The sequence below is a fragment of the Pyrus communis genome, chromosome 8 (genome assembly GCF_963583255.1).
Source record: "Pyrus communis chromosome 8, drPyrComm1.1, whole genome shotgun sequence".
Classification (NCBI taxonomy): domain Eukaryota; kingdom Viridiplantae; phylum Streptophyta; class Magnoliopsida; order Rosales; family Rosaceae; genus Pyrus; species Pyrus communis.
In genome coordinates, this window is record NC_084810.1 from 27,361,911 (window position 1) to 27,389,365 (window position 27,455).

The 27,455-nt window shown below is 36.6% G+C and overlaps 2 protein-coding genes across 3 annotated transcripts; both read right to left on the reverse strand.

Moving 5' to 3' along the window:
- Positions 1-225: 225 nt before the first annotated feature.
- Positions 226-15,849, reverse strand: LOC137743750 (calpain-type cysteine protease DEK1-like). Of its 2 annotated transcripts, XR_011069525.1 has the most exons (31): positions 15,247-15,849; positions 13,390-13,640; positions 12,397-12,579; positions 12,114-12,249; positions 11,564-11,694; positions 11,354-11,468; positions 10,241-11,267; positions 9,977-10,087; positions 9,570-9,628; positions 9,027-9,189; positions 8,327-8,600; positions 8,065-8,215; positions 7,819-7,930; positions 7,564-7,729; positions 7,356-7,426; positions 7,150-7,241; positions 6,884-7,046; positions 6,622-6,693; positions 5,960-6,337; positions 5,762-5,877; positions 5,379-5,676; positions 4,409-4,728; positions 3,703-4,054; positions 3,243-3,563; positions 3,051-3,155; positions 2,841-2,969; positions 2,009-2,389; positions 1,774-1,911; positions 1,416-1,652; positions 870-1,317; positions 226-758 (listed from the first exon to the last, which is right to left on the reverse strand). XR_011069525.1 is itself a non-coding variant. In XM_068483694.1 (30 exons), exons 1-30 carry the CDS (start codon positions 15,402-15,404, stop codon positions 1,012-1,014), a joined length of 6,516 nt encoding a protein of 2,171 aa, XP_068339795.1. In that variant the 5' UTR covers positions 15,405-15,849; the 3' UTR covers positions 226-1,011. The 2 variants fall into 2 exon arrangements, 1 of the variants encoding a protein (XP_068339795.1); XM_068483694.1 differs by having other exon boundaries at positions 226-1,317.
- A 3,195-nt stretch (positions 15,850-19,044) lies between these two features.
- Positions 19,045-22,620, reverse strand: LOC137741704 (protein neprosin-like). The gene is made up of 7 exons (XM_068481414.1): positions 22,148-22,620; positions 21,364-21,450; positions 21,016-21,261; positions 20,738-20,902; positions 20,572-20,625; positions 20,293-20,439; positions 19,045-19,761 (listed from the first exon to the last, which is right to left on the reverse strand). Exons 1-7 carry the CDS (start codon positions 22,322-22,324, stop codon positions 19,384-19,386), a joined length of 1,254 nt encoding a protein of 417 aa, XP_068337515.1. The 5' UTR covers positions 22,325-22,620; the 3' UTR covers positions 19,045-19,383.
- Positions 22,621-27,455: the final 4,835 nt, after the last annotated feature.

Consider the following 27,455-nt stretch of genomic DNA (forward strand, 5'->3'; position numbering starts at 1 on the left):
TGCAAGCTTGGAGGATTATTGAACACAGTTGCTGGAGATTAAAGGACTTATATGTTTGCTGTTAACATATCCTATTTCAAGGGGCTCTGAAGACAGACGATTCTAGCTTTGATAACATTCACGATTTTTCCTTATCTTTTTTGTCAACTGAGCAACCTGATTCGCAGTGAGAAAATTAATGAGCATAAAAGATGCACGTTAAAGTAAAACGAAACAAGATAATGCAAGTTACATTGAATTAATGAAACAGGAGAATCAAATTGAGAGAATTACATATTTTGTACACTTGGGCTCCATTCGTTGGTTGACACTTGTAACCTCAAAACTGCAGCTAAAACAACAAAGAGTTCTAGCTACATTTGCCAACTTACATCTCCCTCCAACTAAACATATTCTATTTCTTTCCCAATTTCCCCCCTCATTTACACAACATCATACCTATATTCATTCCATGCAAAACAATTAGTTGTATGTACAGAGACAATTACAAAACCCCCGAAAGCCCTGTTCCATGCTGGCGGAAGCAAATGATATGCATAGAAGGCCAGCGAGGAGTGCGACTAGTTTTCTTTCACAAGCACCATTTCGCACCACATGCATGTATATGCCCGCCTCTTACTCATTCTTGCGACTAAAGGACCCGTCTGATACTCGGTGCATTGAACTTGGAGAGTTCAGTGCCGCTAATCAAAATTGCAGACCTGGCAACTTTGCATTTTCTGCAATGATAGAATCAGTCGCATCATATGTACCCTGCCCTGCTCAGAATTATGTCCATATTAACAAGTCCTCTAAGAAGCTCGAAAAGAAGAGAACCATTCGGAAGAGGATTGACCACCGCATTGACTTAGACACAGTGAGAAAATTACCGTGATCATGTCTTCTAATTTGTGGTCCACCGCAGCCTTCCAACAGGGAGACGCAGTCCATGTCCAGCCCAAGCAATTCAACATTTTTTTCAAAAGCGTTCTCATACCAAAGGAGGAAAAGACATCTGAAGACCACAGCATACTACAAGGCTTCCAAGGTAATTGATGCTTTTGTGAAAACAGAAAGAACAAATGGAGCTTCTTCCCCTGGATGTATAGTTGTAGGCACAATTGTGTAACCTTTTGGATCTGGATCCAAAACCATTTCACAAGATATTTCTCGAGAATTGACATAATCCGTCCCACCAACTGATTCATGTAGGTATATATTGTAAGCAGCACGACGGCCTCGAGTTTTGAGTATCCTCATCCCAATGTAGAACATCATTGAATCATGACTGGATTGATAGTTTCTGAAACCAGCAACTGTTCTTGAGAAGCTCACGCCCTAAGCATTGACCAAATGATAGAAGTTTATAAATCCAGTTATAAAAAGATAGCTAATTGTTCATATAAATACACAACAAGGTCCAATTCGAAAGATACCTGTGTCAACGTAATGAATACGTGAATTGGAAGCGCGGCATCAGGGCCAGTGGCCCTCAATCGGAACTGTGGATTTTGATGCCATGTCTCATAATCTTGGCAGCCACCAGCACTATAACCTCGCCATTGGCCATGAACAGAATAGCGCATCTCAGGGGGATAGACACGACAAACATATATTGATCGAAAATGAATTTGGAAGTCTTGCCAGGACATCCAGAATATGCCGTCCTTTGACTGTTAAGAGAGACAATAGAGAAACATTATGAATCATGTCTTGAGATTGGAAACACTCCACCAAAAGTAATGACAAGATGGATTCACATATGTGATGCAGAAAAATGAAACAGTAAACAACCTGAGGAACATGCTTCAACTTATGCTTCATCCTATCGGTCCAAAGAGGTGATGAGTCCGACCAAGGGCCATTCCACTCAACTTCATTAGCCCATGGATTCCGAATCTGAATAAGCTTGTGGCCATCCACCTCTCTCACCTGAGTTAACAAAATTAGAACAGTGAGCCCACCTTATGCAAGTTTCATTTGCTGACATATAATGACATAACTAAGAGATGGTCGCCTTCCAACGCACCTGCAATAACGAGTAGGCATGACCTTGCACAATGCCACTGGAGGAAACATGTACATCTGAACCTGATGGACTGCCAGCACCAAGAAGAAAGCCTTCTTGTTTGAAGCGCAGCAATTGAGACCATAGTCGACCACTCGCAAGATCAATTTGGGCCTGAGCACTCCTCATGTCAATCTCCTCGCCAGCACCTCCAGTAAGGTCGACAAGAGCATCTTGGACAAGCCCACCTTCTAATGCTTCATAGGAGCCATGCAATTTAGCATACGCCTTCTCCAATAAAGAAACCCATAGCTCGTTACCTTTCCTACTAGTAGCAAACGCTGGTTTCCCCGGTGACTCACATGGAATCCAATCATCCACAACAACAGGAACCCACTCACCCTAAAGAAATGTCAGGAACAAGCCTTAGCATGCTACTATTAGAGTGGGAATTCAACTTCGTTCTATTTAATTAGTCTCCAAGAATTCTAGCATCTTAACGATCATTTAGCTGCATAAAGTTGCAAACTTCCCATTACAGAGAAATAAAATTCCTATAAAACAAGGCCAAGCTACTATTTTCATCAGAATTATATATAATAAACTCTTATCCAGAGACGGTGAGTGCTTTAAATTTTAAACTGGATCGGGAGTCGGTGGTCTTTTGTAGCAAGAAATTCAAGGTCTTTAGCGTGCTCTATTGAAACACTGCAAATCCTCCAGATGTTTATCCTCTCTTCCTTATCTTCTCTTTTTAATTCATATTACCCATGGTAATAGATGCAAGTTTATACTAGAACTTCATGTTTAAAACTAAATGATTCGGAAATGTTATGTTAAAATGACAAGTCACCTGAATACAGAAGCGAACAGTGTAGATTCCTTCCTCATTATACTCTGGGGTAATTATCACTTCCGATATTCGTGAAACCTCCGTCAGAACAGCAACGGCACTCAAAAACCAGCAATCACCAAGTCGGCCCTATTTAGAATGGAAACCCACTTAAGGATAATGCGGAACAAAATAATCATAATTAATTACCATATTGGCAAAGAGCCAAACCTGACAAACATCAGAAGGATTGACAGTGCCAGAAAACAAGCATGGACGAGCATCCAGCCGACTCTCTTTTACAATATCAGCAGGCCTCACCCACTCAGAAACAACCTAAATTCAAAAGGCCAGAAAAGTTATCTAAGACCACAGATTCTGTCAACAACAAAATCAAAAAGGTAATCAGAACAATAAAACAACCTGCAACTTTGATGGGGGATTTTCTGGATCTACAAATAATGACTGATCATTTGGTGGAAACTCCTGATCAGTAAAATGTATTTCTCCCCTTGCAGAGAGGGCTTCCTTGACTGCCAATTCAACTGAAAGCATTCGCTGGTTGATTTCTTCTTGTGTTTCCATCCTAGGTTTCCGAAACCTCCTGGCAAATGAATCCACATCAACCAGCACTGCATCACGTTCTGCCCTTCGTTTCCTCCCACTAGAATATTGCCCATCCCAATCAACGTCATCCCTATCATACAGATCTACATCTGCAGGATCACTATCCCATTCATCAACCTAGCAAAGGAAAAAGAATGCGAAGCAGAATCAGTTGATAGGTTTAACCACCCACTATAATAAGAACTAAATTACTTTACTTTACATTCTAGCATGGATTCATACAGAACAATTTATATCAACGACAAAATGCACATACTCTAGAGGGTGAATCTGCCCATTGCCAATTATCTTCAGGAAAATCTATCATATCAGAATCAGCTGAGCCAATAGCTGAATGAAGAGCAGCAACATCATCTTCAGTTAAGCACCTTCCCCATAGGAACACATCCATAATATGCATCTTAGACTCAGCCCCTTCACTGTCTGACCTCCCAAACGCATCCACATCTGTAGGTGGTCTAACACCAACCCAAACTTCTGTTCCTTGTTCCCAGACAGTATTACCCACATGCAATGGTAAACCGGTCTGGTAGCCATCAAAACCACCATCCAGATAGCAAGTTGCCTCACCTAAATCAGCATCAATCGTCATTGTTACCAAATGCCACCTGAAAAGCAAATACACGTTCCAGTGAGATTCAAAAGCTATCAACAAACACGTATTCATGGTTAAAAATCTTTTTTTTTCATACATAAAACTGGGAATTTATTAAGGAACCAGACAAGGTGAACAAGAGGTCCATCAGAAAAACATAAAATCAAAACAGACCTGATACTAAAATATTAGAATAATAATAAAGAAAAAGAAAAGCCCACCTCAAACACAAGAATATGTGATCAACAAAAGAAATTAAGTAGCCCTAAACAAATGGATGGTAATAGAGAACCATCAGGACGAATCCATGAATCAGAAGAAGAAAAAAAAAAGCCAATAATTTTGTTTTAATGGATAAGGCTCAAACCTTCCATCTGCTATACTAGTTGCACTAATACTCCACTCCTTTGCAACAGTAGTTTGTCTATCACCTTTTGTGATCAATCTAAGCCCAACTTGTCCAGCTTCAATACCTTGCTCAGAACCGGCCACCAATATTTCCCAGCAAACTTTCTTTTGAAACTCAGTGCCAAATAAGCAAACAGGCCCAGATACAGGTTGAATCATCACTGCAACGGAGAAGCTAATCTTTTGACTTTGACAAATGGTGGGGTCAATCTGGCCACAGTGTCTGCCACTTGTTATAGGCTCATCATCTAGAACACATACAGCCCCAGAAATTCCAGTCTGCCAATGACATTAACAACCACATTTCCGTGAACAAACAACCTCCTTATGTAAATATCATGACAAGGCAATCAAACTAAACAGATGAGGCAGGACAAACAATAAGTGAATAACAGATTGATATATGATAAAACAAAAGATAACAGCACAAGGTATTTGAATACTTATTGGATCTACTGGATCATTGAGATGAACTGAATACATGGTTTGATCACTTAATAACAAAAGGACTTGACCCATTTCATGTCTACAGTATACCACACTCATCCTTTACTCGTTAAGAAGTGAGACTCTCTCACTCATGGATTCCAACTCACAGTAGAGCATTATATTGATATATTCTACAAGGGTGCCTGTGGAAATGTTCTCAAATCCAGACAACAAGACCAGGTACCATAACATTGAAACCTTTCTCGTATCATTAAGTTAGAATAAAGATGACTCATCATCCCCCCATGGAAAAAGATGTGGATGCTATTAAGACTAGAATCTTTTAATAAATGTCAGAAAATATCTAAGACTGAAAGCCCAACAGTAAATGAGAACTGAGAAGATATCCTACTTTTGTATACATTATATGAGAAGCGAACTGATGATGCTATCACTTATAGTGGTATTTGCTTGAAACAGTTTGAGATAATATACAACACCTGAACTGCTCGACGAGCCAACTGAGCTGTTCGTATGCGACGCGCAATGCTTGAAACTCTCTCTCGAGCAAAAGAATCATCAAGAACAGAATCACCCCCTACTGCCCGCACTGCAGCTGCCATAGCTGCTGCTTCCCTATTGCCAGCATTAGGAATGGAGGAAATCAGAGAAGCTTCTATCTCCTTCCACTTGCGTTCTTCCTTCTCCAGGAGAGCCTTTCTTCTCTCTTTGCCTTTCCCCTCCTCTTCACGCCTTTGCATTAAGAGCTCCTCTTCCATCTCTTTTTCTCTTATATAACTACAAAATCAATATACAATTAGGAAGAGAGGATAACGTCAACAATCGCATAGAGGAAGACCCAGATGTGGAAGAGGAACTTTACCTCTCTTGAATAATCTCAAACCGCCTGCGGTCCTCGGGCATCCACTTTTTTATTTTCTTGGCACTTAGGTCAGCAAACCCTATGCTATCGAGAAAGAGTCTCAAACGTACCTCATCCTAGCATAGCATAAAAACAATGTTATTGTTTACACTTAAACAATTATATCATCCATGGCAAGCAGCAACAGTCGAAATTTACCTGTACTCGCTCTGCCTTAGCAGTCAAACCAAGCAAAAGAAGCAGATACCCACCAAATTTATCCCACATATACACCCATTCAGTATCAATCGCCTCTTCCAAAGCCAATATTCGTGCATGAGCACACATCTCTCTTCTATGATCAACATCATTAGTTGGTTCATGGCGGAAAGTTCTTCCATATCTCTTTCTGCAAAAGAATGAGCCTGCAACTAACTCCTCATTTCTTAAACGATCTCTTAATTTCATGACATCTGCTCTGGGAAGCACAAAATTTCCTGCCCTATCACGCATAATGGTGGGATCTCCAACCAAGAGAGCCGCTGAACTGGCAGACCTTTGTGGAGCAGAATAAGTTCCAGACAAAGCATTTCTGGTCTGCATGATTATAAGAATAACTCCCTGTTATATTCAAATAGAACATTCACCTCTAACAAGAATGAAAATCCAGCTTCAGAATACAAATATAAGGGTAAACATGTTAAAAGTTTGTGCAATTTAAGGGCATGGTTGAATAATATGTAGTAATAAATTATTAATTCACACAGCTTATCCGATCCGACACACATACACATGCATATTAGTGTTTGTCGCTTCCATGTAGATGGGGAAAATCTTAAGAACAATGCTTGAAAAACCGATAATAACAATATTATTCATACCTTGGTAGCAGATCTAGCAATAGCTTGAACAACGGTTTCCTTACTAAGAAAGTGTACTGCATCTTCCATCATCTAGACATAAAAATGAACATCTAATCAGACAAAAGAGCACATGAGAGAAAGGGAAATTCAATGGCAAAGAGAAACAAGTCAACTGGTAAATATGTCAATACATCTTCCACCAAAATAAAGCATTTAATTATATCGAACTACGTAGAACGAACAAATGCCAAATGAAAGACTCAAGCAAAATAAAGAAAACCTTGAGAGTCAAGCAGGGACGAGAGAAAGCAAACCCAAAGGCTACAACAAGAGTGATTGCTGACACAGAGGCACCAGCAAATGGTGGATAAATTTTCAAACTGGCAACAACACCCCAGCCTTCAGTTGCCAATGCAATCCCATAAAGCACTAGAAATGCCACACTGTTAAGGGATACAAAATGGAATCATCAGTTAAAAACACATGATAAAGCAAAACTACTTTGTGTACCACATGTTCATCAGTTAAAAACACATGATAAAACACCTGACATTCTTTCCACAATCTGCATGAGCATCATAAACATAGACAGGGAGAACTCTTGGAGAATAAACAACAATGGGAGGTGAAAGAAGAACCTGCACCAAACGCCATGTAACAAAAAATTAAAGTATGCGGAACAAGTAGAGACAAGAACTCAAATATTAGAGTGAGAATTTAGAATTTGATTCAAAATATTGAATTCAACTCACAGTCAATGCTCTCCCAGCAAGAAGAAATAAGAATAGAAAATAACCAACTGAAGCACCCACAAATGCTTTATCTGTACAGAGAGAGTAAAACAAGGTCAGTACTTAGTAGCATAATATATATATATATATATATATATATTTCTATGTAGTATATAACTGCAAACTGATGATGAGGTAAATAATAAAAGCAGCAACAAAATATCTTCACCTTCAAACCATCCAACAAGAAATGCTGCCAATGCCAACAAAAATGCAAGGAAACAAACAAAGAATGTCTGGGTCCTTGTCAAATAGAAATTGTTTGAAGCCCAATGATGGATAGCACCAATAGCTAGTACAATCATGAGAAGAACTAAAAGAAACGCCACCCCAACCTGTTGTGAAGCCAAAAGCACTGTCAGAGAGGTCAACTGCCTATAAAATCTTGGAAGAATCAAGGGTACCAAAGTTAGTCCTGACTTACCGTCCATGGTTTAACTACAACTATAACAGCTGATATTGCCCCAAGCAGAAGCAGCAGCCCAATTGTGACAAAGATATAAACACCCCGAGAGAGTTTCCAATCATCATCCTTCCTGGAAAAACAAAATCCAGGAAATTTCAGAACGTTGGCAAGCACCCATTACTCCACATAGTTCTAATTTCTAAGGAAAGCAAGCCATGGATTTCAGCCTCAAATCAGTCATTAAAAGGCAATTAGTTCACTTACCATTTATGTAACCCAGAGCAAAGAGACAACAATGCAGGACTGCAAATTAAAGGAAGTAAAGCAGCAAGGAAATCACCCTCTGTTGGAACTTGGTCATCTCTAGATTTCACAACCTCCATATAGGATGCACCACAAAATGCCACAAGGACAACTGGAAAAACAAGGTAATATGACAAAATTCATGAGCGAAAACAGGGTACCAACTATGTTCCAATACGAAAAGAAAAGAGTCTTAAAGAAACAAAAAATCTAGAGAAATCACCTGTGAATATCCCAACACACACTGCAGAAGACAGGGAGAACCGGTATGTTGCAAACCATGAAACAATCGGCAGTAGACCAGTGACCATCAAAGCAATCGCAGAAGCCATAGCCCAGCCAATGTATACGGATGACGCATATGGAGAGTTAAAGCTTTTCTGTTCACCAGTCCAGCCTTTGTATTTTAAGTCATCCAAGGGCTTTGCAGACACTATCGCACCAAGAGCTAACACAGATCCGGCAAATAATATTGTACTTAAGACAAGAATAACACCCTGACAAAGTACAAGATGTAATTAGAATTACAAAAAATTCAAGTCAACCATAAATTCTGGTGAAGGGTGAAAAAGTAGAAGAGAAGATTGTATAATAGAAAATAAGAAGAGAAACACCTTCAGGGAAACTCTTGAAATCATGATTCGTGAAAGCACACAATAATCAAATCACACAACAACAAGGGAAGTAATTAAAGCTAAAAAATAAATTCAGTACTTTGTTCTCCATATAAATAAGTGGGTACTCCAAGAAATAAATACATAAATGAAAAGAAGCGCATCAACGTTGTCAGTATGTATGAATCCATATACATGCATAACCATCCAATGACAATGGTGAGAATGAGATATAAGCAGCAACCAACATCCATATTTGTGCTGATAGATGCTCTCATTAAACATGGTACAAATGGATTTAGTACAAACCTCTTTTGTTCCACGAATTTGATGGTTTCCTGCAGGACCTGCACATTGTAATTGAGGAACCCTAAACTGGTAACCATTACGGATCCATATAGGAATTGCAACAGAAAGGCATGCCACCATGAGTGGGACAGTCAAGGACAATCCAAGAAGAACTGAGGATTTGCTGCACATTGGAAAGAGATAATAAGCATGATGGATATAGACAGCTTTCGCGATTTAAGAGCCACAAGTTTTACAGACAAGTTAAAGACCATCTTTTTTAAGACTAAATGGTGCAATGCAGTATGACATGATCAGAAACTCAAATGACATGCAATATTTGCAAACTTAGTAATAAAACAAGTTTTGTAAATTATCTTATACAATCAAGAGTTATATATGCAAAAAAAAAACAACTTAGGTTCACTCAGACATTGCCAACTGATCCATTCAACCATTCATTTCACACTTAAAAACTGAAAACTTGGAAGACTCGTTCTCTTCTATATATATTTTTTATAAGAGATTCAAACTCTATATATTATCCGATAAGCTAGAGCATACCTCAAGAAGGAAAGCAGCAATCCAACAGAAGTGCTGAGCAGCCAAGCAACAAAGCCATACTGAAGAAACATGAGAAAGAGAACCAGCATAAGCACCAATAAATTTCAAATAACATAGGTGTACACAGAAAAAGATAGTGGAAAAGCTCAGCCCCAATCAAACCGATCCAAATGTGCATTCCCCAAGAGATTTTTCCTACTAATCAATAATCATATAGGCCAACCCATTTTTACATACTACACAGAGGTCAACAAGCATCCAGACTAGTACAATTACATTAAACACGTTTGTTTCTCAAGAGTAAATTCAACCATGAAAAACCTATCAAGACTATTTGAAGCAATTGAACATCCACCTTTTTGTTCAATCCAAAAAAAAATAACAAACCTAAAGTCAGTGTGAGATACCTTGCGGGGTTTTGAGGTCATGGCCATATCCTCTGCTTGAAGAGATCGAAGGAAAGCCATGATTGAACAGACGACAGGAGATAACAGCAGCACTGCAAAGCCAAATTCAAACTACAGAAAAAACAAAATATAAAATTTAGGCATGATCAGGTACACAATTATATGTAAAGTTTTCATCTCTCATCATCAATCAGGATTGAGAAGTATAACAATGAAGTAACCAACTCATAAATGATAATGTACATTAGAAGATCACTTGCTCACCTGTTGATGTGTGGCATTTATTATTTTTATTGTCCTTGGACGAACAATTGCCACAGCAATTGTTTCTAGGATGAAAACTAAACTAAAAAGAACCCATGCCCGTTCTGGGGTGCCTACTACATGATGCAAAACAAGTCTCGATAATTGAAGCCATTTCTCAAGCCCATGAAGCCTCAGTTCTTCTGACAAAGAGATTTGATTGGGTAAACCATGACCAACACTATTTGAGTCAACTATGGTGATATCTGTATTGTCACGGTGATCTCTATCAGCATCCAAGCTACTTCTTTGAAGTAATGCCATAATAGTAGGATCCAAGCTCTTCTCCTTTAACATCATAGCAAAGTTAGGATCCAATCCTTTATCCTGCAATAGATTAACCAATTCAAGATCACCTTGTCTTGCCCTCTTCTTTAACATAGATGTAATCCTCGGGTCACTCAACCTTTCTTGCAATGCAAAAGCTAAGTTCAAATCCAAAGTTTGTTGGTTTGCAGAATTTGATGTACTAGATTCACAGCCTTGGCTTTCCAGACCACTACTAGAACAAACCATCAATGTGTTATGGTGATCAAAATTTTTGTCCGTATAGGATGTGCCCACTTCAGGCTCTTGGATTACTGAACGACAAGAACTGCTACGCAATGCTAAACTTGGCCTTCCACTATCTATGCTCTTATCACTATTAATCCCCTCACGAGAACTTGCAGCTCGTAATAGAGTGTTAGTCCAGTTATTGGCATCAAGTGTGCACTGTGTTGTGCTCCTATTGCTTGCTTCAACCACATTACCCAGGCAACCTGCTTCAACGCTACTACTGCGCTTCATGCTTGAACCACAACCTTCAGATGAGCTAGATGAACTGTTTTGCTCTTTTTTGTGAAATCCCTCTCTGAGGCGAATCACGGTACTCTGTAAGGCATCTCTCCTTGCAGCCAACGGGTTCGTTGCAGATAAATGACGAGAAACAGAAGCGCCCAATAAAACAGAAGCTACAACTGCATAACTAATGCAGTGCCCAAAATACCTGACAAAAAATGGCAGTATTTGTGGGAACCAAGAGAAACAAAAGGCAGTAACATTCAAATAATAGTAAAAAAAAAATGCACAAACCAGTAGTGGACCCCAAAGCAAATGAGAAAGATCCGAGATGTTCCAGCAACAAACAATGCTGCAACACGACTTTGAAGGAGTTCGAATCCATACAAGCATGCACCCATGTTCCAATCTACAGCATGTTGGATATGCAAATTAATACATAAATTTGAATATAAAGCACGCAAAAATAAACAAAAACAAAACAAAAGACAGTGGTTAATATACCAAGAATGATGACAGCAGCTGATGTAATTGCTCCAAGCCAACGTGACTCCTTTGCAGTCAAACCATAGAGGATTGAGTACACAAGAAGGACTACAAGTGAGCCAAGGTAAAGAAGCCCAAGGTGTGAAGCCCTACATACACGTAATGAAATCAGAGAATGCAGACAACACTTGAACAAAATTCTGGGGCAAGTTTAAACCAGATGTAAGCTATTAGGTATAAATATATTACACAATTCAACAGACGGAGAAACCCTGACCAAATTCTTCAATGTTTAATAAGACAAGTAAAAGTTCTATAAGGATTATCTAGATGTAAAATTTCTGTAAGGATTATCTAGACCATTTATTGCCTTGGATGCAGATCTGTTCAACATATCTCTTTCCTCTCGAGTTTTTTCAGATAATCAATAAAAGGCTGTGAAAGTGGTAACACTATTCACTTTACAAGCATCTATTATGAAAGAGAAGGACTAGTTACTTTTAATCAATAACAGTATAATAAAATCCAGTAATAACTTATGAAATAAAACTTGCACATTAAGGGGTACCTGCTAGACTGTCGAGGATATAATTCATTAGGGTCTGGTGGTTCTGGTAAACATGCCACAGGACCTACTTCTATACAATCAGAATAAGCAAATTTATATGCCTTCCTCACATATTCATCAACATCTAAGCCATTCCCTGCACAAAGTGATGGAGAACATTTTTGAAGAAGGCAAGCCAATTGTAGAGAATAATTGACAGCAGAAATTACAAATTATTGTTTTCAGTGAGATAAAATCATCAAATTGAAAAGCATGCAACAGGATAAAAGTTTGCAAGGTGTACCATTAAACACCATTCTGCAAATAAAGAGCATGTTGATTGCCAAGGCAACTGCTGACACGCCAAAAAAGAAACCAGACGGTGAATACCGCTGAGATGCTTTTGAACCAGCTGTAACATACACAGCACAAAGTTCGTACGCACATAGCAGGGCAACAGCCAGAAGAAGAAGAATTGCAACAGCCCCTGTTAAAGAAAAATTATAAAACAATTTTAATGCTTACGCAAAACAAAAACCAATAAACAATACTTTTATAAAAACATGAATGCTAAGTGCAAGCTCGAGTTATACATATTCCAAAAAATTATGTTGAATGTGAAGAAAGATGAGGTTCCACCATAAAACCAATTGGCAATATGGGGAGTAGACCAACTACTTATAAGCACATGCAAGGTCAAGGTCCCTTATTTTCCCAATGTGGGATTGATACTCTCAAGGCCCCCCTCACGCGTGGCGAATTTTCAAACCTAGCACGTGGACAACACAAATCAAGTGACGTGAGGAGCACGTGTGGCCGTTGGGCTTCACACAAGGGATAACCTACTCTGATACCATGAAGAAAGTAGAGGTTCCACTATAAACCAATTGGCAATATGGGGAATTACCAATTACTTATAAGCACATGCAAGGTCCCTTCTTTTCCTGATGTGGGATTGATACTCTCAACATAATGGAACTAGACCATCAACATGAGTACACTGGATCCATTAAGTACCCATCATCAATTCCCATCACAACTCATATATCCCATTACCAACTCGACACATGTTAGTTCATGTATAATCTTTGCTGATCTCATATACCCTATCACCAACTTATCAATAATATAAGGCCCAAGGCTTGGTATATAATTAATAAGAAACCATCTTTTCTTTAAGCTAACTTAGATGGTCCATTCTGATCGTCTTCAAAACCTTAAGGTTTACTATCTGTTCGTACAGTTTAAGTCATATAAGGAAAAAAGAAAGTTGATTAAAGGTACAGAAAATACATACTTGAGCTCTGCCATTGCGTTCGCCACCAAAGCATGATCGAATAGAAAGACAGTAGGAGAGCAGTGCCAGCCATTATTACCGCCAGACCAACTATATGTCGATCCAATATTACAACCAACCAGCTTCCCCATATGATCAGTACTAGGACCGGAGAAATGACAAGTATCCATGCAGAAAGAGACAGAAAGCCACATACTATATCCAGCTGAGGTCCATGGAAGATACCTGGCCATTTCCTGGCAAAGATCCAACTGGAAAAAAAATACAGAAGTGATAGTATTATATTCGGAGTTTTATATGCTAGGAGGGGGGGAGGAGGGAGGGAGAGAGAGAGAGAGAGAGAGAGAGAGAGAGAGAGAGAGAGAGAGAGAGAGAGAGAGAGAGAGAGAGAGAGATTGTATGTTGATAATTCAATAATTTAAGCATGAGTACACGAATCAGCAACTCATTTTGCAAAAAGGCATCACAAATGATCACAAAGTAGCTAAGTGAATACAAAACATCATTAATTTCGGAAATACAGAAGGCTTCCAAACAAAAACTGTATTATGTATTATTTTTACATCTCCAGCATATAAGGGGTCACAGCAGAAGATGACCCACTCATGACTCTCCCCTTGGTAAAAAGGTTAAAAAACATAATTCATAGAGAAAGGATCCAACTGTTTGTCACCCATGGTACAATTAAGTTGGGAAAAAATGCAGCATCTAAGACTCTCAGCGTTATAACAAAGCAAGCATTCCAACAGTAATCAATCCTTGTTTGAAAATTGGATGAAAAAAACCCATGCCCACACAGAAATATATCAAGAAATGTGGATTCCCGCAAATGCTTAAAAATATTGTTCGAAAAACACACGCGCGCAAAAAGGAAATGGATAAATATTAGCATCCGTATATACAAAATATAAAGAATTGGGTCAGTGTAAATTGAGGAAGATATCAGTATGGAAAAGTAAAATATTCGATAATCATTTGGGCTATAACTATTTCTACAGTGGCCTATTGGAAATCTTTCCTATGAAGTTCATAAAATCCTAATACTTGTACCCTTACAGTTCTCAAAAGTACATGTTTCCATTTAGCCAAAAGTACTTGTACCCTTATAGTTCTCAAATTTTTGTAGGTCTAACCAGCATGATTTTGTGTAATCTTCTGTTCCCAAAAAATGATGCTGGCCAGTATTACGTACTTAACTAAAATTCCCAAATTAACTAGAATCTTAGCCTAATTGGCCAGCAGGACCAAGTAATCTTGGAGAGTCTTGTAGACAATCCTGGATCAAATTAGAACCAGGGGTAAGGAGACTAAAGATTATAACCAAAATGCATCCCTTTCACTATGATAAAGGGACTTCAAAGGGAAGTCAAATAACGAAACAGCGCAAAATTTGTGCACCTCCTAGGCTTCACTCACAATTTTCTCCACTTTGTAGCCATATGTCCCCAAGTATTCCAATCCCGTCAGTTACAACCCATCTAAGTCATGTATTCTTGAAAGCCGGAGATGGGAATTGTTTCTCACATTCTTAAGGAACTCTTCAGAAAAGAGGAGTTTCCAGTTCCCTGAAGATGCTGCCTTTCTCAATTTCTTAAACAAAATATAAATCCCAGAATTGCATACTGAATGCAGCCCTTAGCCTCTGTTTTATAGAAGAGTTAAACCCAGCAATAAATCCCCAAGTGAACTTACTTTAACAGTGCAGTCATGAAACTTCTAACTAACTACAGCTTAATTCCCTAATATTAACAAATACATTAATGCAGCCATAAATTAAATTAAACATTGCATTTTTTAATCTCTATCTGGGCAAAGATGGTAACTAAAAATTTCAAAAAAGTTATAAGAGATGATTACCTGTAGATCCTCCAGGGCCTCCAATTCACAAGCCACAGAATAGAAAATGAAGCAGAACCCAAAACGGAGAAAAGGGTCCCAGAAATCACGCATGCTAGCAGCAGCTGATGCTCATCTCCTTCCATGGCTTTCCTCTCCCACCTACGCAACGCATGCATCCGAACTCATCTCCCAAACTCCAACTAAGAACCAGAAAGCAACAAAATTCAGTCAAAAAACCAAATTTCCGGAATGCCCCCAGCACCCACTAGCCCGCAATGGCATGGAATGGAAGTAGCATGATGGTGAATTCAGGGCAAACGGGCCATTTTGGAAGTGGGAATTGGGGTCCAAGACTAGGGTTTGGAGCAGAAATTGAACAAGAGTGAAAAGCCAAGGTTTTTGAGTCAACAATAGCAGGAAGAAAGGAAAAAGAAGAAGACTATGATTTGGGAATTAGGGTTTGTTTTGGGTTAAAAAAGATTTTGGCTTTATGTTTGTTTTGTGTTGTGTTGGGTTTCTCTCTCAAGAGTCAAGATTGTAGGTTCACAGAGAGGGATGAGGGAGAAAGAGTAAAGATTAAAAAACCCTACTGACTCACAGATATCTTTGTGTGAACCGTGAGGTGAAAAAAGGAAGCTCATTTGGAGAGAGAAAACAGGCAAAAAATAAAAATAAAAACATTATATTGAAAATAAAAATTAAAAAAATTAAAAGGCTAGAAGAGTGGCCAAAAAATAACAGCTACCTCTGTGCCTTTGGGGGAGCTACATTCACGCATGGATGGTGCGCGTGCATCTCACGCTCCTATAGCACGATGGGCAACTTATTTTCTATTGAGAGGTAGGTGGGCTACTTTGGTGTGAGAGTGAGAGTGGAAGTTTATACATATGTATATTTTATAGATGCGGGTTCTTTGTGTATGAATTCTCTCAAGATGATAATTATTCAGACAAGAAAATAAGAATCAGAAAAGTAATTTTACCCGAAAGGGGACACACTTGTGATTTAAATAATTTAAAGAGTCAAGATAGTATTCTTGAATTAGTAGTAGGTGTAGAATAATGTGTTCCCACTGCATTATTTGTATTTGTTTAATGAAATAATTAATTAGGTAAAGAATTCGGAAGGTGGGTTCTTTTTTATTTTTTAAAGTTTGTCATAGCAGTTGGCACAATTCTTAAGCTATTTGGAATGAGGACCGAGGTGTCTTTGGGATGTCAAATCAAATGTCAGCTGCAGGATTGCCTTCCTGCAAAAGCTATACTCAGCTAGATCTTTGCAAACGATAAATCAGAGTGTAAATGGGAGAGACTGCTAACAAAGTGTTAGTCTTCATCTCTGTGTATAATTATGTGTTTATTAGAAAAATTAACGAAAAAAATTTAAAAATTTTGAATTTTAATAATAATGATAAAATAAAAGGTAAAGTGAATAATACTAAAATTGATTTTTTTTAGTGTAAAAATGTGATTTTTTATTAAAATAAACAATACCGAAAGTTTTTCGTTAAAATTTCATTTTTTTCTTGTGGAAAGATTGACGATTGTATATAAAGGTTGTCAAGGATCCCAAGAGCAAACCGGTAGCCATTTCTGAACTGTCAACTTAACCAGTATATGAGATTTGTCCTAAAATCAAAAATCATTCATATGATTTGTCATAGCTCTTTGACAGCATGTTTGCTTAAGCAGGAATCGAACAAGTAAGGAAACAATGGACTTGGAGATAAAGGAAATCTAGAAATAAGGATCAAAATAACTAGCTACTGATTTTGAGGGTAACGATAATTAAGTTTAAAATATTGACATAGCTAGAAAAGCTTTGAAGGAAGGTTATCTTTAAATAACTATAAGATTACAATATAATAAGAAAAGTTCATATAAAAATTTATTATCCTCGACAAGCTTTAATAGTCTGAAATTTTCTCATAAGCATATCATAATCAATATTATCGAAAACAAACTGATGAGGGTTGTATTGTTCAGCAATTCAGAAAAGTGTATGTTTAGGGTTAGGAATTACCTATTTGATTTCTTGATTCAGAATATAATTCCAAAGATGAATTGATGAACACTGTATTATTGTTGTTGCAGTCTTGGAGACGAAGACGCCAGGAAAAACTCTGAATAGGAGAGGTTTTAAAAGTTTAATGCTAATTGATTTGTTTAGCTTTTAGGTTTGGTGATTATATTAGTTTTCTAAATATTATAAATGTTTCAAAGAATGAAAGAAGAAAAAAAGGTAAGGAATAATTCTACCATATAGGCATAGTGTACATAACTGATAAATTACTATATACTATATTATTTTGATGAGAATCATAAGAACTTCACAAGGGTGAGATGATCATTGTGAGGCCATATTGGCTCCGCCCCTAGTTTAAAATGGAATCCACCTATATTTTCTTGTGTTAGTAAACGTGAGGGAAGTCAAAAATTGGAAATAGATCCATTTCTTCTAAAATTCAGTTTTATACGGGTTTGTATCCAATTGAGATTTTGAAAGATTTTGAAGTGTTATATATCCCTAGAGTTTTAATGGAGTTTCATAAACTCCATGTGAATTTTGGGTGAAATTATTAAAAATCTTAGTAGGAGATGCCTGATTTTCTAAAGAAAAAATAAATAAATACACTTAGATTTTTATGGAGTACAATAAATTCTTTTAAAATTTTGATTGAATACATCCCTTTAAGTAAACTTGTGTCAGTTGCAGTTAAAAGAGTGGCATGAGAATAAAGGAACTGAGATGAAAAGGATAGGGACTGTTTAATGCGGAGACCCCAAATCCCCAAATTGTATTAAAACGTGCGGCATAATAAGCAATGCGGGCTTCACAAGTCCCCTCCCCTTGGCCCAAATCTGATAACATTATCTTATTGCACATTACAATTACAATCACAATCAATCAATATATTTTCATGTTTGTTTTCAATTACAATCGGGAATCCCAAAGTGTGACTGGTTTGGTAAAGTTTCAAGAAAGAATCAAATGCAGATCATCGGGTGCAAAGATAAACGTTGTTAACCACTTGTAACATCAATAACATAAATGCTTTATGAAAAGATTTTTTGGGCATTCTGGACTTTTTAACAGATCCTTTACAAAACGATGTATCACAGCAACTGGTTGGATCAAGAGAGCAACCAACACAAAGACGACGATGTTGGAACACAACTTAACTTTTTAGTTGTTTACCAATTAAACTTGCTTCCAACATTTAGTAGTTGCCCCAAAAGGACTCCAAGATCAACATGCATGTCTCTCTCTCGTCTTTTGAAATTGCGTTTAGCTTTACACACTTTTAAATTTAGTGAAGGAATCTAAAGCTGGAAGATGGCTTGGAATGAAAAAGCCTCACAATGGACATCCAGGATGTAACAGCATTTCAAATCTGTCAAGCACTAACACGTGTTTTCATCTTTGTAAGATACGTGATTAATTTGAGACACCGAACTGCAGAAAATTTCTTCTTTGTGATGGGTGGTGGGCGTAGAGGTGGCGGACATGCAATGCAACTATGCTCAGGTGGGGCATCTAATCCGATAATCTAATCTAACAAAAAGAATTGTCATTCGCTCACATGCCAAATCACATCCCATCCCATCCCATTCCAAACAACTTTTTACACCAGCTACACCAACACCCAAATTCAAAAAATAAAATAACATTTAACAAAACAAAAACCAAAAAGGTGAGACTTGCGAATTCCAACGCTTTTGCTCAACATTTTCGAACCAGAAACTTGATTAATTTCAGTAAACAAAGGCCACTGCAAGAGAGGGATTGGAATTTGGAGTGTATACAAACAAGGAGAATACCAAAGGAGTTTTATATAAATAAATAAAAAAAGGCCTTTGTTTCTTTAGGCTTCTGAGAAACTCGGCCAACCTTCTTCACACCCACCCACCGCTTACTTACATGGAGCGAGATTCTTTCACTAAAAAACCAACGAGTCAAAACTTCCCACAACATAAAAAGCTACAACCACTTGTCTACTACTAGTACTACCCCAACCAACCTAAGAGGACTGAAAAGGACAAAAAAATAAAAAGGGTATACAAAGGAGGAGGAGAAGAAAAAGAAAAAGGTAATGCACTAGATTGAATGATACACATAGGACTTCAGTAGAGGGGTGAAATGGTATTTTTCACCTCACGGGCAATTCGAGTTTTTACCGGGGCCTCCGTAGTAAAAGTAATGACCCCAGTCCCCGTTACTGCCAGTTTGAACATCATAGCAGTTTGGTTGCTCAGTGAAGGTGCCCAACCCTTTTGGGGCCTTGAGATTATTTGAGCTATCAACAACTTGGATGTTTCTGAAATAACTTGCCTTGCTAAAACCCTCCTCTGGAAAACGTCCGCTGCCCATTTGGGTTGAGGTGTGCTGGCCGTCCGGCTCTGAATTCACAACCTCACCTCCCCACTCAACCATGGAAGCACTGTCAGCCAAGTATGAGAATAGGTAAGAAGGCCAATAACCCAGCACATAGTCGTTTCCGAATTGCATCCACCAATGCCCCTCCTTTGGATCCTACGAACAATAAAACACCACAGTTTTCCCAAGTGAACAGTTTTCTCAAATGTGCATCTAGTATCTACTATTGAATTACAGAGGGAAACAAAAGGGTCTCTAGTATCCTATAGCCTATGCCTATGCAAAACAAAAGAGTGACAAGACAATGCTATTATCTTTCCCGTGACATGCATGCAAAGAAGGGTGAATCAAAGTTTGGAACTTGTCAATGTCTGCATAAACAATGCTTGTCCCTTTATCAACAACAGTCAGCTTCTTAGAATCTCAACCACAATCGATTTTTGCCCCTACCACCCCCCCCCCCCCCCCCCCCCGGGGACTCTCAAGATTGCAATACGATGATGATGATGTATATCTATTGTATATAAATACATATTATACATATATACACATATTTTGCTGTTTATATTGCCTATGATGAATTGATTAATGTTTATCGATGCTCATATGCCTCCAATAGGAGTTTATCAGCTCTATGCCTTTGTTTTCTGTAGCCACAAACTAGATGATCCATTTGTTGATTTTTACCTTCCAGACAAGTATACTGATGTCATATTGCGATCCTCGAACACCTGAAACTGGAGAGATGCTTGCACCCATTGCTATTTCATTGTTGATTTGAATGAAGCCTGAGCAGAGGAGGTTGTAGCAACCAGTGGCTTGATATGCATCACTCTGTAATATAGTCACGGAAGGGAAGCATGCAAGGAAAAAACACATTAGCAAAACTATTAAAATTGAAAATAAACAAGAAACAAAAATGCAAACGCGAAAAGGTATGGGAAAATTAATGTTTTGGAAGCTTACAGTCCAGTATGTAAAAAGTCTTGTGTTGTTGTCACCATAGAGGTCTGGGCTTACCTGTTGCAGTGCACAAACAAGCATCAAGATCGATACTTCATGTTTCAATAAGAAAATAAGTAACTTGGTAAGTACAGGCTCGAATACTTTTTGGCCTTGATTAAGACAGTACCTGCCAGCCAGCTTCAATGCTGTTCAGATCTTCACCAAAAGACCCTCCTAATACCCACAGCTGAGACAAGCTGAACTCATTAGGCTGTTGTATCTTGGGTTCCCAGACATTTATGGTTGCTTTTGCTCCATAGTACTTATCTCCATTGACATATGCAATTGCATGCTAATCACCCCCAAAAAAACAAAGAAGCCAATTAAAACAAAATTAAGAAATCCACTGAAATAAAGTTTAAAGAACACAGGGAAGACTAAGAACGTCCATTAGAGAAAGCTTACCTGATGGCCACTCTCATTGGCAAGATCAGGATCTGCAGATTTTGGTATGGTTCTCTGCTTCTTCCTTCCATAATGTTTCATTGAACTTGCTCTCAGAATATCATCTTCCTTCGTTCTCCTTACCGGAATAGTATCTTCCGGGCATCTCCCATTGACATGCCACAGCTGGGTATTTACCTTTTCTTTTGTACTTTCAGCCACTTTGTTCTCAGCAAATAACCCTTCGGGGTGGTAGGTAGGCCTCATCTGATAAACAAAACAGACACATGCAAACTTAGAAACAATGCAATACGCAAAAGGAACAAAAAAATTGTCAAATTTAAAGATGCGTTGTTGAGGAAAAAGGACCTGGATTTTGTGGTCTTTGAGGTAAGGGTGATCGAAAGCCGGTTGCTGAGAGATATGAACACAGTCTATAATATCTCCATCTGGGCTCTAATACCCATAACAAATCAGAAGATTATCGAGTCAGATCTTACAACAGAAGCAGTGCAAAATACTACAACAAAGAAACCTGCTAACTCTCAAGAATCAAGAGAAATAAATTGAAGGCCGAAAACAAACGAAAGCATTTACGTTATGCCTAGTCACTTGAACAATGCTTGGTGATGACAAATGGGGGCCTGATTTCACAATGTTGCCACACTTTTTTTTTTTTTTGGATTTTTTTTTCTTTTCATTTTTCTGATCTTCTGTAACTACTTTTAAAATGAAATCATTGTAAAGAGAAAGGAAAGAGCAAACAATGACTAAATCATTGTTTTGTTTTAAAAAATAATAATAAGCTTCTGCAGAAGAAAAAAAAAATATATATATATATATACTGAAAATCATAGGGGAAAATCCATGTGCTTACACTTCCCGATTGGTCACTGAGAAAACAATAAGAAAATACAAATAAATCAAACATTATTACCCAAAGAAACTAAAAGAACTAATCAAAACAACAAAAAAAATGTATAAATTTTTTAACTTTCTTCCATTTTTCACCACTTTCTCAGAAACCCAACAAAGGGAGAAAACAAAAAAAGCAAGAAAGTTCTTCCTTTTTTTCAATTTTTTTTCAAAAAATAAACACAACCCAAGAAAGTTTAATGAAGAAAGAATGTAAAGTTAAGGAAAAAGAGGATACCTTGATGCTTTTCACGGCGGGTTTGTTCAAGCGGTTTAGGTGCTTGTGGATATCAAGCTTCTGCCTTGAAGAAGCACTCAATCTGGCAGCACAAGATAAAGAGATCAGGGCCAATAGGCAAAGGGCCAGCGCCTGAGCTCTCCCTGAGCTCACTCTGCTGCACTCAGCAAACTCCATTGGGTAAACCCAGCAAAACAATAACCAAAAAGCTCAAAAATCAAAGCTTTCTCTCTCTCTCTCTCTCTCTCTCTCTCTCTCTCTCTCTCACAGTGCTACACTACAGAGACCCAGCAGTGTAGGTTAGAGCTCATGCAAGCACATTGATCATTACCCAGAAACACAAGACCCCTCTCTCTCTCTCTCTCTGAGAACCCAAATGACGCACCTTTGCTGGGTGAGTTGGTTCTGCTTGAAACCTTCAACGCCAAAACCCAATAAAACTGCCCACCCCTCCCTCAAGAACCCACTTTGGGAACTTTGTCGTTTTCTCTCTCTACTTTCACATTTCAAGAACTGCACCTTTCTTGTCATTTTCCCTCTACTTTTCTTTCATTAACAATGCCCTCCTTCTCTCTCTCAAATTAACTCTCTTTTTTTTTTTTTTTTTTGTTAAAATTAACTCTCTCTCTCTCTCTCTCTCTCTCTCTCTCTCTCTCTCTCTCTCTCTCTCTCTCTCTCTCTCTCTCTCTCCTTTCAATTTTAGGCTTTTGCAAGAGCACGATGGAGTTCAAAAATATTATATAAAAGGAATTAATAAAAAATTATTAATACTTTAAAATTATAATTGTACGTTCCAAATGTTTTATATTTAAACAAGGATCTTGTTAGAGAAATTAAATTTTGTCAAACTAAATGATATGATCGTGGATAATTTGATTATTTTTAAATGTTGATTAACATACTTACTTTTTATTGATGACACATTATTTAATTTGTAAATAATTTAAAATTTTGATCTCCCTATTATTATCCTTTAAATAATACTCTTGTTATTGTATAATTTGATTTGTGTACTTGTCAATAACATTTTCAACATGAGGCAGAATGTTATATGTTATTATATAACTATAGCAAAGTTTTTTTCAGGTGTATATTCATTTATATAATAATATATAACGTATGTGTCTGTATTTCAGAAATAATAAAAAAAATCTCTCCATGATAAAAGCAAAATTAAGTTACACAATAGATCAACTATAATAATTATTAAGACATACACTGTTAATCAACTAAATTAACGGTGAATAAATGTCACAACTGTCTATACAAGAAGGGAAGGGACAATCCTAACCGTGAAAGGCCTGTGGTAAATGCGATTATTTATGTAATTTGTGGGTGATTCCATGCTTATGAACATTTCAGTAACAGAATTACTAAAAATAAAACTGTTGATAAAACCAATATGCATCAGCACACAAATATAATATATTATAATATTTATAGGAGTTGAATTTAAAAAATTTTATTTATAAAAAAGAAGAAATATAACTAGACTATTATTTTATTAAACAATGGGGTCGAAAATGAACTAGATTCTTTTACATGAAAACTAAAGAAAATGAGTTAAAAACTTTTAGTTTTAACGATAAGTAAAAAGTAAAGAATAAAATGAATAGTATCATGATTGACTTTTTAATATAAAAATATAATTTTTCGTTAAAATAAACAGTACCAAAAATTTTTCGTTAAAACTTCTTTCTTTTAAAAAGGGGAAGGAAGATCCATCAGATGAATTATGATGCTACAAGCTTTTGAGGCTACAGCTTGGTTTGTCGTTTGGGAAGACTGCTATTGGGAGGTTCATGAAATATCTTTCCAGTTTCTCATTTTCAAAAATAAACCCCATCACATTTACTCAAGGACAGAGCTATCCGCAATCGTCTTTAATTTTACACCGTCTTCTTTAATTTTTTTTATCAAATCAAATAAATTAAAAAATTATTAAAAATGTGTAGAAAGTTCAAAAGAGTGTGTAAGAGTTCAATGGTGTGTGAGAATCACTATTCTAAAAAAAAAACCTGTGTTTTTAATGCATAAACGAGAGGACATATTAAGACGTTTGAGGAAGCACTATTTAGCAGGGAGTCCTTGACACCGGGGAGTCTCGTCCACGACCTTATTTTTTTGTTATTCTGGACAAAGATTCTTCTGTTCCAATCTTATTTCAATGGCACCACCACCATCCACCACCTTCATATTATTCTATACTTTTTACGTGCATAATTAAACTTTTCAATGGCAGGCAGTGGCTTACATTTTATGCATAATTAAACAGAATAAATATATTAATTAGGATAATACTGGGAACAATGGTCCTCTCCTCCCCCATTTTATATCCTATTTTCAACATGGAAATGCACAATTTCCCAAACCCATCAACAAAGGTAGTCCTTGCTATATATATATATTACCCCACCGTCAAAATAATAAAAAGGAAAATGAGACCAATATAAGACACATGGTAGTTTTACAATACGTAATATTGTTCAAACGTTAATTAATTAATTAATTTAAGAAGAAATTAGGTTTTCATCCTTCATTTTGCTACTCTATTGATTAAAATCTCATTCATTTTCAATTTTTGATCAAGATCCTTGAGTATTAATAACATCATTAATTGTTTCAATAATAAATTTTTTTTTAAATATATTCATTTAATGTTAAAAATGTTACAATTAGTATATTTATATTTATGACTAAAATTTTTTATCATATATTTTTAGTTTTAGTTTGTACCCATTTTTAATTTGTAATTCTTTTAATTTGTATCAATTTTCTTTTCATTTTTTATTTGTACCCATATATTAATTTCTTTTTGTGCCCATATTTTTTAAAGTTTATTTGTATTTGTACCCATATAGTATTTTTATTTGTACTTTTTATTTTCCAAAATGTACCCATGCTAATTATATGTACCCATTCATGTAAAACTTTTTAATCATAAAATGTACTCATACTTAAATTGTGACATCCTACATCACCCAGGGGAGTGATCCTTAAATGTATATTCTCATCCCTACCTAGCACGAGGCCTTTTGGGAGCTCACTGGCTTCGGGTTCCGTAGGAACTCCGAAGTTAAGCGAGAAGAGGGCTAGAGCAATCTCATGATGGGTGACCCACTGGGAAGTTGCTCGTGAGTTTCCAAAAACAAAACCGTGAGAGAATGGTAAGCCCAAAGCGAACAATATCGTGCTACGGTAGTGAAAGCCCAAAGCGGACAATATCGTGCTACGGTAGTGAAGTCGGGGCCGGGAAGTGATCCCACCTGGGCGGGGATGTGACATAAATATACCAATTTGTTATATGTAAAATGTACCTTTTTTTTATATAAAATCTATTCAATTTTTTTCTAATCCATATTTAAACTTATATGGGTACATTAATTCTTTTTTCTTTGATTTTAAAATGTATCCATGTCAAGTTTTATTGAAAAAATTTACTAATGTTATTAAGCCTAATTTTTTTTTTTTTTTTGTGATTTTGAATAATGTACCCATGTTTTGATACAATAAATTTTTTGGTTAATTTTGATGAACGTACCCATGTTTATACACACACAATAGTATATTTATATTTTAATATTTTTAATCCCACAAATTATGAATTTTTATTTAAAATCTCATTTATATAAGCAAATAAAATTTCTAATTTTTAATTAAAAAAATATAGTAACGTACATAGAAATAAATTATCACATTAATTTCAGGAACCTCGATCAAAAATTAAAAACAAACAAGATTTCAATCAAAGAATATTCATAACTAAATACCGCATCTAAGGTCTCCCTTCATTTAATGTCAATCACTCGTTTAATGTTACCATATATATTTTACATTACTTAAGCATCATTTTTAAGTCATCACTGAACAACAATCATGTAAAAAAGTATGCATAACAAAAAAAACACAATTTGTGAGTAATCCACATTCTAGATGGTTAAAACATTCATTACACGTCAAAATTAATTGCATTTTCGACTAAAAATCAACTATAACATTGGAAAAAACATAAGCTATATCATCAGTAATATTGACAATATATATCGCTGGTAAAGTTAACGCATGTACGCATTTAGACCAATGAATTCAATAATTTAGTGAAACACAAGCAATAGCAACTATAACATTGGAAAAAACATAAGCTATATCATCAGTAATATCGACAATATATATCGCTGGTAAAGTTAACGCATTTTGACCAATGAGTTCAATAATTTAGTGAATAGCATGTGTTGACTGTTCGGTGAGGACCAAAACTCTACACTGATCTTATGTTTGAGTGAGGAGCGATGAGTGTGAGTGCACTCTGATTCTGAGGCAACTTCTGCACTTTTCACATGACAATTATTGTCATCTTATACACACAATAATATCATAAACTACATAAAATGGTGGAAGGAAGGAACTCGTAAGCGAAAGCATCTGGATGCCAATTGCCATGCCTATTCAAAGTATTCTTCCTTTCTGGTTTCTAGCCCCTTCTTCAGTCCACTTTGACCACCTTACAAATTTTTATTTTTTATTTTTAAATTTTAACGAAAAACTTATGGTACTGATCACTTTAACGAAAAATTATATTTTTACATTAAAAAGTCAATCGAGGTATTATTCATTTTATCTTTATCATTAAAACTCAAAATTTTTAAACCATTCTCATTAGTTTTTTTTTTTTTAAAAACTTTGCAGTATATTCCTGACAAGTAAGGTATTAATTATTATTTTTGTCATCTTTTATTAACATATGAAATTATAGAAATAACATATGTGTTCTTCCGTCCAGCCCGAGAGATATATAATCCGACACTCGAGCAGAATATTCACTTGTATGAGACTAGCTAGGGCAATGGAGTCCGAAGCTCCACTGTGAAACACAACAGTGGAAGGTTTCGAGGGCCTGAAAGCTACTGCATTGCCAATAATATATATATATATGTGTGTGTATACACACACACAAACACACATTTAACTGGTTCCACACCCAAATCTTAAATTAGATGTTATAACTTTCATAACTTAACATTTATATTTAACCGGTGGCAGTTCAGTAATATTACATATTCATCGTCTCAGAATCCCAATGAAAAGTGTTCTCGTCAGCTGCCTTCATGATTACCAATGTGGAGATATGACTGACGCAGAGCCGCAGAGGGGACCGGTCGCTTTTGTTTTCCGTCACCTGCCGACCACAGTTACCGTCGTTTCATCATCAATTTATTTGTGAAAAAAAAAAAAAAAATTTGTGTGGAAAATATTTTGACTATTCTATGAACGAGAGAATGGATCCGGATCCTTTTTGAAGATTCTGTAA